The sequence below is a fragment of the Carex rostrata genome, chromosome 15, assembly GCF_964058835.1.
Source record: "Carex rostrata chromosome 15, lpCarRost1.2, whole genome shotgun sequence".
NCBI classification, from domain to species: Eukaryota; Viridiplantae; Streptophyta; class Magnoliopsida; order Poales; family Cyperaceae; genus Carex; species Carex rostrata.
Window position 1 is genome coordinate 2,985,685 of NC_135932.1, and position 11,511 is coordinate 2,997,195.

The 11,511-nt window shown below is 34.0% G+C and overlaps 2 protein-coding genes across 4 annotated transcripts; one reads left to right on the forward strand and one right to left on the reverse strand.

Moving 5' to 3' along the window:
- Positions 1-2,746: 2,746 nt before the first annotated feature.
- On the forward strand, positions 2,747-7,451 carry LOC144566532 (uncharacterized). Of its 2 annotated transcripts, XM_078316567.1 has the most exons (5): positions 2,751-3,056; positions 3,122-4,730; positions 5,476-5,629; positions 6,151-6,199; positions 7,132-7,451. In XM_078316567.1, the coding sequence occupies exons 2-5, from the start codon at positions 3,202-3,204 to the stop codon at positions 7,182-7,184; spliced, it is 1,785 nt and encodes a 594-aa protein (XP_078172693.1). In that variant the 5' UTR covers positions 2,751-3,056; positions 3,122-3,201; the 3' UTR covers positions 7,185-7,451. The 2 variants fall into 2 exon arrangements, with proteins under 2 accessions (XP_078172692.1, XP_078172693.1); XM_078316566.1 differs by having other exon boundaries at positions 2,747-4,730.
- A 1,288-nt stretch (positions 7,452-8,739) lies between these two features.
- On the reverse strand, positions 8,740-11,174 carry LOC144566385 (uncharacterized). 2 transcript variants are annotated; one of them, XM_078316403.1, is made up of 3 exons: positions 10,778-11,174; positions 9,806-10,333; positions 8,740-9,183 (listed from the first exon to the last, which is right to left on the reverse strand). In XM_078316403.1, exons 1-3 carry the CDS (start codon positions 10,991-10,993, stop codon positions 8,974-8,976), a joined length of 954 nt encoding a protein of 317 aa, XP_078172529.1. In that variant the 5' UTR covers positions 10,994-11,174; the 3' UTR covers positions 8,740-8,973. The 2 variants fall into 2 exon arrangements, with proteins under 2 accessions (XP_078172529.1, XP_078172530.1); XM_078316404.1 differs by having other exon boundaries at positions 9,806-10,291; positions 10,778-11,166.
- Between the last annotated feature and the right edge of the window lie 337 nt (positions 11,175-11,511).

Sequence of the window (11,511 nt, forward strand, 5' to 3'; positions counted from 1 at the left end):
TCTCGATTCAAAAGTCACTTCTGAGTAAATAAAAAATTATTGTGGTCCTTCTAGTACATTAAAATTCTAAGATACTTTATCTATTTTTCTCAAAATTATTATATATTTTAATTTTTCATAACATTAAAAATATTACATTTTCTTCTCATCTCATCAAATCAAAATGTCAAATAAAAAAAATTATATATATCCAGAACCGTCAGGATTAATGGCGTCGTATTCCTTTCAGAACTGTCAGAATTTTTGACAATACTGAAAGTGAAAGGAATAAAACCGCTAAAAATTTCAACAGTTTGGATATTTTGAAAAATACTAAAAAAAACATCGGCATTTTTATAATTTCTATTTAATGTTGAATATTAATAAAAAAAAACAATCGGCCAGTTTTGCGCACCAGTGTACAAGCCGATTTTTTTAAAAATACCCAAAATAATAAATATTTTATTTAAAATGACCAAGTTTTGAGGGAAATTTTAAAAATGCCCAGGCCGCAGATTTTTTCTGCGCTCCGGAATTTTTATTCCGGAGCGCAGAAAATATTTGCGCCCCGAAAATTTTTTTTTTTTTTTTTTTTAGAATTTTTTATCCCGAGCGCAGATTTTTTCTGCGGCCCGGATTTTTTTTTTTTTTTTTTTTTTTAGAATTTGGAGAAAAAAAATCCATGGTTTGGTATATGTATAATATGTATAATATATATATCTATAATATAATATATGTATATGTATAATATATGTAGAGTGTGGCTAATTTGCTATCGGAAGCACTTTGACCGAGGTGCTTCCGGGGCTATATTAGCATATGTGATGTTCAAACAACAAATCCAAACCGTTAGATATTTAATCTATATTAAAATCTACTTGGGGACTAAATTTTACATTTTTTGAAATTTGTTTACTATTTATTAAGATGGTTTGAAAATCGCTGTTTTTATTAAAATTCTGCACCATAAAAAACAGTGATTTTCAAACCATTTTAATAAATAGTAAAAAAATTCCAAAAAATGTAAAATTTAGTCCCCAAGTAGATTTTAATATAGATTAAATATCTAACGGTTTGGATTTGTTGTTTGAACATCACATATGCTAATATAACCCCGGAAGCACCTCGGTCGAAGTGCTTCCGGTAGCAAATTAGCCACACTCAATATATGTATATGTATATATATATATATGTATATGTATATATAATATATGTATAATATATATTACATATATTATATATACATATACATATAATGTATATATAATATATGTATAATATATATTACATGAGATAGGCTACGGTGAGTTGCGAAGTAAAACGCGTTTCTACTTCACGCCGTATTTTTATTTTGAAAGCCCAAACGACCGATCCGAACCATTAGATGTTTAATCCATATTGAAATGTGCTTGGAGACCAAATTTTACATTTTTTGGAATTTTTTTACTATTTATTAAGCATTTTTGAAAACTGCTGTTTTGCTGTGAACAGTAAAAAACAGTAAAATTTTGTGAACCCTCAGATCAGCGGCATTCAAAATTGCTTAATAAATAGTAAAAAAATTCCAAAAAATGTAAAATTTGGTCTCCAAGCACATTTCAATATGGAGAACAAGATGAACGGTTCGGATCTACGTTTTGAACTTTAAAATCACAAAATATGAGCGTGAAGTAAAATAGTCGCTTTACTTCGCAACTCACCGTAGCCCAGCTCTGTATTACATATATTATATATACATATACATATATTATACATATATTATATTATATACACATATATTGTATTATACATATATTATATTATACATATATTATATTATACATATATTATATTATATATACATATACATATACATATACATATATTATATTATATTATATTATATATAGATATACATATATTAGAGTTAGGCTACTATGACATTGGTGTTATTTGAAATTAAATAACACCAACTTTTAAACCCTTAGATCTGCCTTGAGATTCGTAATATCCGCTTTTACTGTTCAAGCACTTTATTTTGTACGAATCTCAAGGCAGATCTAAGGGTTTAAAAGTTGGTGTTATTTAATTTCAAATAACACCAATGTCATAGTAGCCTAGCCCCATATATTATATCATATATACATATACATATACATATACATATACATATACATATACATATACATATACATATACATATACATATACATATACATATACATATACATATACATATACATATACATATACATATACATATACATATATTATAGATATATATATATTATACATATACATATACATATATTATATTATAGATATATATATTATACATATACCAAACCATGGATTTTTTTCTCCAAACTCTAAAAAAAAAAAAAAAAAAAAATCCGGGCCGCAGAAAAAATCTGCGCTCAGGATAAAAAATTCTAAAAAAAAAAAAAAAAAAAAATTTTTCGGGGCGCAAATATTTTCTGCGCTCCGGAATAAAAATTCCGGAGCGCAGAAAAAATCTGCGGCCTGGGCATTTTTAAAATTTCCCTCAAAACTTGGTCATTTTAAATAAAATATTTATTATTTTGGGTATTTTTAAAAAAATCGGGTGTACAAGCACCACAGTTCTCTTTCACGGGACAAATCCAGTACTTTTGAAAACGTAGACCGGCCGCTCCAAAGTTTAGGAGACGAGCGACTAGACTACAACCTACCTCCAACAGATTTGCCAATGATATACCGACACGTGGGGTGCCCAAAAAGGAATCCTACGGTAAGCTCAACCCGCGTGACACACCACCTCTTTCTTCTTTCATTCCTCCGCAGTAAAAAAAAATTATTTAACAAAACAAAACAATTGGGCTGGGAAAGAAAAAAAAAGTAAAAAAGAGGATATTTCATATCAGGCAGAGAAATCCCCAATTCCGTGATTAAACGAAACCACTCGGACGATCGATCAACACAAAACTCTATTTAATTGCGAATTAAATTCGATCGATTAGGTTATTAGGGTGCTTCTTCGGAGCTAGTACAAATCGAGCTGAAAGCTTGAATCTTGAGATTATAACATAGCTCAACCTTGTAATTATAAAAAAGAATAGGTAATTAATACCCACATCCTAGTTTTCCACTGATGTTGTTGTTTTCTAAGATATTTTCTTTGTAGTTGGATCAAGGGCTAAAACAAATTGAGCTTGGCAATTTAAAGAAAAATAGTAACATCAAGCGGGGATTGAAGCAAAGGAGATGCAATCAAGAGAGCGGATGAGACCTGGTCCAGTGGCTCCGGGTTACTCAGGAGGTGGTGGCTCTGCTTCGCCTTACAACCGGAGCCACGCACAAGGCCACATGGGCTACAGCCGCAGTAACTCAAAGAAATTCTACTCTTCTTCTAGAAAGTACGAGATTTTACTCGAGGCCGGCCGACTCGCAACTGAGTACTTGGTCTCAAATGGAGTTCTTCCTCCAAACTCAACTCAGAGAAACTGGGCAAGTGGTAATTTGCAGGATTTTAAGGGACCTAACGGTACATTTCAAGATTACAAAGGATCAGTCAATCAAAACCCAGCTTACAACGATCCAAGGGGCCCACAGGAGCGGAGGAGGAGATTTAATGATGATCATGATAGGTGGCGGCCAAGGAAGGATGGTAGGGGGAAGAAGAAATCAGGGTATTATAAAAAAAGCTATTCTGACTGGGACCGAAATAGGGGACGGAATAGTGGTAGATTTTATTCTGATGATGAGGAAGAGGAGGAAGAGGAGTATGGGGGTCCCAGTTACCCCAGAGAGAGAAGAGGCACGAATTTTGATGAAGTTGGTAGTAGCGTATCTGGTGTTGCCGGTGAAAGTGGGTCTGTACCCATTAAGAGAGAGACCCAGCGTGAATCGGGTTCGGACTTGGAAGATACAGGATCCAAGGCAAGTTCTTGTAGTATCAGAAAGGACACACAACCAGAGCCTGGAGAGGTAAGTAATGCTGAACATGGAGAGATCAGTAATGTGGAGAAGGTGGATGCGGGTTCTGGTGATAATAGTATTAACATATCCGAGAGGGGCCTGCATGTCAGAGATGGTGAGAATGATGGTAATGATGATAAGAATTTGCTTAAATATTGTGATTATGCCAAGGCGCCAACCAAACCAAGGTCTATTCTGCCGCAAAGTAAGGCACAATTAATGGATCCAAGTGTAAATGAGGGTATTGCAGAAAATGCATCCAATAACCCAGTAGAGTGTTTGAGTAGTCAAACTGTTGTAAATAGAGAAAACCAAGATGTTGAAATGTTTGTAACAGCATCAGCACCAACACCAGTAGAAAGGGTGAAAGAGGAGGTAAATAGCTACGCACAGCCAATCATTCTAGAAGAAGAACAAGAGGTTAAGAAAGAGATTTTATCTAAAAGTGATGAAGAAATGGTTGAGGTCCCTGTTGAAGACAAAACTGGTACAGTTATAGTTTCTGATCCGATGCCGGGACCAGATGTAAAAACACAAGAAGGACAAGAAAGGGGAAAGGGGATAGAGTGTGCATCCTTTAAGACGTTGGATCTTAACCTTTCTAATAATCCGGAAATTACTGAAATACACGACGACCCAATGCCCAGTTCAGAGCCTGACATGGAGAAGATGGTCAACTTTGGAGCTTGCAGTGCAGGTGGTGAGGTAAATGTGGGCCAGTACCAGAAAAATGAGGAAAATGATGTAGTACACGTTATTCACATAGCTGATTCACCGGTGGCAGAGATGGTTGGATCTGATCAAGTTAAGCCAAAGTATGTTAATTATTTATTTGTTTACATGGCAAGTAATTTATTAATATGGAACACTATAACAAGCCTGTGCCTTCGTGTCTCTTTTGTTCTGTCATACTTTTGTAGAATGCGTATGGTTCTATGAGTGAGACTACGGTACTATGCATAGCGCATATTGGTCTGTACTATGGATCAATAATTCCATTTTTAAAGTCCAAAGAATAAAATATACTTGTAGATCAAATTTTATATTTCTTAGAATTTTTTTACTATTTTTTTAGATAGGTAGAAAATCACTTGATCTAAAGATTCTGGACCATTCTAAAGTAGTGATTTACCTATCTAAAAAAATAGTATTTTTTTTAAATGTAAAATTTAGTCTGCAAGTGTATTTCATATGAAATTTATGTTGAATGGTTCATATCAACTATTTGGACTTTGAAAACGAAAATATCGATCCATAGTATGGACCAATCCACGCTATGCATAGTATTGTAGCCTCACTCATGGTGGTACTGCAGATTAGTAATGTTTTTACTGTGATAAAGAAAACATACATGCTGAGAAACTTGAATAACCCAGTATATAAAGTATGGCTGCTATATAACGGAATTGGTGCACAAGGATTGCACGCACAAATATTGGTCTGGTAGTGTGTACACATCAGAACACTAAGTTCTGCCTCATGTGCAATCATATTAATTGCAGGTTTAGAAAATATTTTACTAAACGATCTTAATTGTTTTTTCTTTCTCATTTGGGACAGGGAAAGTGGTGAGGTATCATATGCCAACACAGAAAATATGTTAACAAACATTGGAAATGTGGATGTAATGCCCGTTATGCAAGACGGGTTTAATTTCACTATTTCGGAATATCTCGGATCAGATATTTGCTACCAACCTGATCTCCAGCCTGGTGTATGTCATGAAACTGTTCTCTTCTTTTCTATACTTGTTTTTGTTCAAGATTTGCAGATAGTTTTACGAACTTTGCAATTACTACCATCTTTTTAACATTTTAAGATAAGACTGCATATTTCTCGTATTTATAAATGACTGCCTACTTCTTGGGATATTTGCAAATAACAACCAATGTTTAGATCAGAATGATTGAATGGTCTAATGTCAAATGTTGAGAATAACAGAAGTTAAATTAAATTGGGCTAAAGAATCAACCAAAGAAGATAAAAGTTGGGTTTGAAGTTTTGGTGGAGTCAGGATAAAAAAAATTTGGCGCAACTTAGTCATTTTATATCAACTTAAATGTACTGTTAACAGTTGGGTGTTAGTTGCAAAATAACTGATGTTGGGTGTTAGTTGCAAGTATGGGAAATCACATGTGCCTTTTTGAAATACAGCCAACTGCTGTTCATGATTTGCTAAAAATTCAGTAACATGTATTATATTGTTTTTAACTTTTGCTATTCATTATACTCCAGGGTATGGCTGGTGTGGATGATTCCATCTATAGTTCACTTGGAGATATAGGTAAAGTCACCTCATCTTTTACTCGTCTTTTCTACTATTCATTTCTTGGCAGTTTTTACAATGCTGAACCATAAACTTCTTTTCCAAGTTAACTCTCAAATCAATCCTTAAAATGATTTTGATTTAGTCATTTCGCTTTTGGGTTTTATTTCTCCATTTCCACTTATTCCCTCTGAAAAATGCAAGGGACATACTTATCTTCTTTTTTAATAGTCTTAACTAATGAAAGGACTGAAGGGTATAAAAATCTCTTTTGAGTAACAGAAAGCGGGTGGTAATTGATGACTTTGAGCAGTATCAAATAATTTGGGGGAAGAAAGCATAAAAAGATCTGTACAGGGTCCAATCCTGCAATTTAGACCTTTTTTTTTGACATCTTCTATTTAGGAACTTGAACAAATGTAGAATGGTGGACAATGTTACTGTCTTATTAGCTGGAACATAACACAATCATAATTAAAATATTAATTTGTTAATAACTATATTTGTATAATACCATTTTTTTTTAATGTTGTAAAGTGAAAAGAGAAAGAGAGGGATGCAGGGAAACATGTGAAAAATCAAAACTTGGAAATTTTCAAACAATGGATGGGAACTACCCTTTTGGTTTGCAGACAACATGTGAATGTTATAACTAGGAAGTTTGCAAAACAATGAATGAAAACGTCCTTTTTTGTTTGCATGGAGTGTCTGTGAGCTATTTTGTGTCATATACAACATGTTTGTAGATATGTACAACATGTTGGCAAGCATTGTTTGCGAATAGGTTCCCACAAAATAAATCGTGAACTTTCTAGTTTTAAAAATTCTCAGTTTAGTAGGCAGTTCTTCTAACTTTTTTACTATAATCTAGTATCTACTGTAACGGCTGCAATCAATGCGTTGTGGTGCTTATTTATTCTTCTTATTCATTTGTTTTCTAATTAATGTAGGCTTCGAGGTGTGGGACCAGCAGAACCCAGAAGATTATGAGAGGTTTTTTTAGTGAAGTTAGGGTTTATGCAGCATGTGTGAGACCAACTATTTTCGGTTATCTACTGAAACCCTGAATTTATTAATTTATAGAAGGATCTTGTAATTCTCAAGTTAATCTCAAAATGTCACTTGAGAAGAAATGTCGTATCTTTTTTGTCTTTTGTTTGTCACCTTTTTTGTGATATGACAAGGGGAATAAATAACCAGCTTATTAACTCGCAACATTTACTCCTAGTGATGCACGTTATGGCAACAGTAATTGTGTTTTGTGGCTTTTCTTATGTGCTGAAAATATTATTTTTTGCTAAATGGTTTTTTAAATGTCTTGACTGAAGCCTATGTCATACCTTTATTTTCTAATTTTCTAATAATATATTTTTTTTAATTTATATGCAAAATAAAATGGTTATATGTGATCTACATTATTATTTTTACATGCATATAAAAATATCACTTTTTAATTTATTTTATATAAATCAATAAGTTAAAATATCAATGTTCAAAAATCAACTACATCAATATATTTTTACAAAGTTTTCGTGATAATTAAAGCAAAGTTAAAATATTATAATTTTTACACGTAGTAAAAAGAATGATATACATTATATCTAATAATATTTTTATTTCAGTCTTAAATTAAAGTTTTAAAAATAAAAGCACGAGTCATAATAAATGAAAGACACGTAGGGCTACTAATGAGCCAAGCCGATTCGTAAACCAATGAGTTGAACAACTCAATATTCCATCTTGAATCAGACCCTTAATTTAAAAAAAGCTCAAATTCAACTCGACTCAAATTTTAATTTAGAACGGAGCCAAATTTCGAGCCAAGCCGGAGCCGGTTCATGAACCCATCGAATTGAGTCTCCTCTTTGGCTCTTTCGTTTTGTTGTTCTGTCGCTCTTTGACTTGAGAAACACAGCTACCGCGCTATCAGTCCTTTACGAGAATGAATTACTACTCGGCGATCGTCAGCTCCAAGCATAAAACAATTAGACGAATGTAAGTCACTACTTGCTTTGTCATATGGAGGGAACAGTGCCGACGAATTTAGAGATCAAGAAAAGCTGCCCCAATAAATTGCGAGAGAAATCAGCGAAGAATTTGCAAGTTGGTACCAGTAAGGGCTTCAGTAGGGTATACAGCACCACTGTTACTAATCTTCATGGAGCACACGTACAAAAAATCAAACTATACTCGGATTTAGCCTGAAGCTGTTTTTTTTTTTAGTTCCTTCTATTAATTTTTAAAATTTTATATGGTATGAGCTGGGCCAAATATGGTATGAGACGGACCGAGTCGAGCCACGCCTGATTTTTTCTTTCAAAACTGAGCCGAACTGGAGGAGCCATTTTGCTTCTCTTTGAGCAAAACCAAGTTTGAACCAAAACTTGATCATTAGTAGCCCTAATTCCTAAAGACATGCTTCGTTGCATTGGATGTTGCACTGCAGGGACTTGTGTTTATCCTAATATGCATTTTAATGTTAAGCTGCCTTCATATATGATACCTGTTTACTTCCAATTTTGGTGACCACCTCAATGAAACCAAGTTAAATTCTAATAGAATGTGCAACAATCTGTAATTTATGAACGAGAGAAGCTGTGTTCCAATAATGTTTACAAAATTTGGAAATAATTCTGAATACAAGCAACAAAATCATTTCCTACAAATTAACAACAATTCCAAAAGGAAAGTATTGCATCAAAAAATAATGATAAAATATCAAAACTTTCTCTGGCCCTGTTAGGATATTGATTTCCCCCCACCTTTGCCAAAGTCTACATTGATTGATTTCTCTAACTCTCTCCGGACTCAGTAGCCACATCAGAATTTTCGGTGGGCTGGTCCGAAGCGGGTTCAGATTGTGTGTGGCCCGAACCATTGGAGACTTTGACTGAAGCGGGTCTAAGAAGTCGATCTTTAAGGAAAAAACCACGCTGTACTTCTTCTGAAACTATCCCTGCCTTAAATTTATCTGATTTTTCCCTTGCAACTGCCTCATGTACCTTTCAATGAAATGTAGTACATAAAGTATTAGCAAGAAGTCTCACAACACTATGGAAAATTTTTTAAGGGAAGATAACCCTAATGCCCCCTAAAAAAATTGGAACATTTATCTTCCAAGTTATAAGACATTGAACTAATGCAAATTGCTTCTGCATCTCAAGCTACTCCCCTTTCAATTTATTCATTATATGAGAACTGAGAGAAATGCAAGGAATAAGGCATAGTTGAGACTTCGCATGAAGCATGGGTGCTATGAAAACCATACTTCTGAGTTCTGATAAAAGCATTGTAAGGCATACATAAACTAGCCATATTTAATGGGGATATATTATTTGGTACTTTTTTTGTTCAGAGTTTGTAAAGTTCACTACGAGGTAAGGGCCAAGGACAAATATAATGCACTGGTTGGCAGAGAAAAATGTCTATACTATTACATGTTCATTTTGTGAATTAAGGTAAAAAGGAAAAATGTATGGAAGCATTGACTTTATTAGGCTATTTGCAATATATGATTTAATTTTTTTTCACCATCACTACATACCCGTTTTACTCCATCTATAAATAAGCTAAACCCATGTCAGACTTCAAAAAACAAAGCAAAAAATTGTAAATTGAACTTACCGCAGGATCAAAAGGCTTGCCAACAGTCTCTACAATATTCACACCGAGGCTCCTCAAAGTCTCCACAAATTGCTTATAAATCCCTTGATAACTAGTACCAATATTCATCTCTTTCTCTGTTTCCAATACCAACTCTTCCTTGATCTTCTCAAAACTGTCAACTATTGGTAACAAGCTCTGTACCACATCCAATTGAATATCTGATGACAATCTTGATTGATCTTTTTCAATTTGTTTTCTGAAATTCTGAAAATCAGCATTCAAACGGAGAAACTTGTCTTTTCCGGAAGCTATTTCAGATACCATGCTTGTAAGCTTGGATGCAAGATCATTCTTTGCATTTTCAACAGTGCAAATTAATATCTCCATTTCAGCGACAGACTGATCGTTTCCGGTCAAGATGGCATCTCTGTAGGATTCAATGATGGATTTCATGCTCGGCAAGTCTTCTAAATCAATCTCGGTTTTTTTACCTCCATTTCTTGTCTGAGGAGAAGAGCTGGAAATGTTTAGCAAATACTTTGTTGTCTAAATAAACCACATGAATGCAACAGAAACAAAATACATTATATGATATATATATGAACTGAAGCTTCAATTTCTCCAAACTAAGCAATTTGCTTTCACTGGGGTCACACTTTCAATGTACAAAGTGTAAAGTAAACACGTGAAAAGAAAAAATTGCTACCTTGCTTGAACTGAGATTTCTAGGTGATCAATTATAATACGCTAACAACAAATTCTGTCTAAATTTTGCAAGTCTAGACCCAATTTCAACATTTATTGCTTATCCTTCCCATGAAATATTAAATTATCCAGATATTAAACAAAATTTCTAGGATTCCGGCTATACAAACAACACAAAACCTAATATTGGTCCATGATTAACTATTTAACTTCTACAATTGGGCAATAACAAAACGAACAATATATCAGATAAAAAGGAATTAAACGGAAAGGGTAAAAGTGTACCGTTGGTTCAGTCTCCGCAACTTTGACTGTCGCCACGAGAGATCTCCTCCAATTCTCGGAGACCGCCAGCCGAGCACCTAACCAAACGAAGTTAGAGCTTTGGCGCGTTGGAAGGGATGCTAGGGTTAGGGTTTTATTCATCTGCGTGTTCGACCTGCTAGAGAAGGGAAGACGTCCCAAGGAGATAGTGCAGTGGCTTGTTAGAGCAGTCGACATTGTCGCAGTACAGAAGCTCCCGGTCGCTGGCTCGCTCTCTCGCCTTGTCTCCGCTCTATCTAACCAAATTTTATCGCCTCACGGGACAGCAGAGAATTAAATGGTGGACCTGGTCTATTATTTTTTTGGAAGGAAAACTAGTCACTGAAATATGGGCCCACAGGATTCCTTCATATTCAAATTCCCCAATCAGAACTCAGAAGAGTTTGTTTAGTTTAGTAAGTCGGGTTGGTTCCGTGGAACCGGTGTAGCACTGTAGGACTTGTATGGATATCTCGGATGACTGAAGGAAGATTCGAGAAAAACCTGAGAACAGAAAAATAAAAAGGGAAAGTTTCATGTATACCCTCATAAACCTTGAAATTGTGTATAAAATTTTAATATCATATTTATCCTCTTAAATTTTAAAAACTTACAAATGTATCTATTTTATTGACTATTTTATTCAAACTTATTTTAAGTTTATAAAATATCTATTTATTCCTTATTAAAATAAAAATTAGTATATTTAATAAAAA

Coding starts and splice junctions, on each gene's coding strand:
- LOC144566532 (XM_078316566.1), top strand. CDS start 3,202: ATGCAATCAAGAGAGCGGATGAGACCTGGTCCAGTGGCTCCGGGTTAC. Junction 4,731..5,475: donor TCTGATCAAGTTAAGCCAAA/GTATGTTAATTA, acceptor CATTTGGGACAG/GGAAAGTGGTGAGGTATCAT. Junction 6,200..7,131: donor TAGTTCACTTGGAGATATAG/GTAAAGTCACCT, acceptor TAATTAATGTAG/GCTTCGAGGTGTGGGACCAG.
- LOC144566385 (XM_078316403.1), bottom strand. CDS start 10,993: ATGTCGACTGCTCTAACAAGCCACTGCACTATCTCCTTGGGACGTCTT. Junction 10,334..10,777: donor TTGCGGAGACTGAACCAACG/GTACACTTTTAC, acceptor TGGTTTATTTAG/ACAACAAAGTATTTGCTAAA. Junction 9,184..9,805: donor GCAAGCCTTTTGATCCTGCG/GTAAGTTCAATT, acceptor TTTCATTGAAAG/GTACATGAGGCAGTTGCAAG.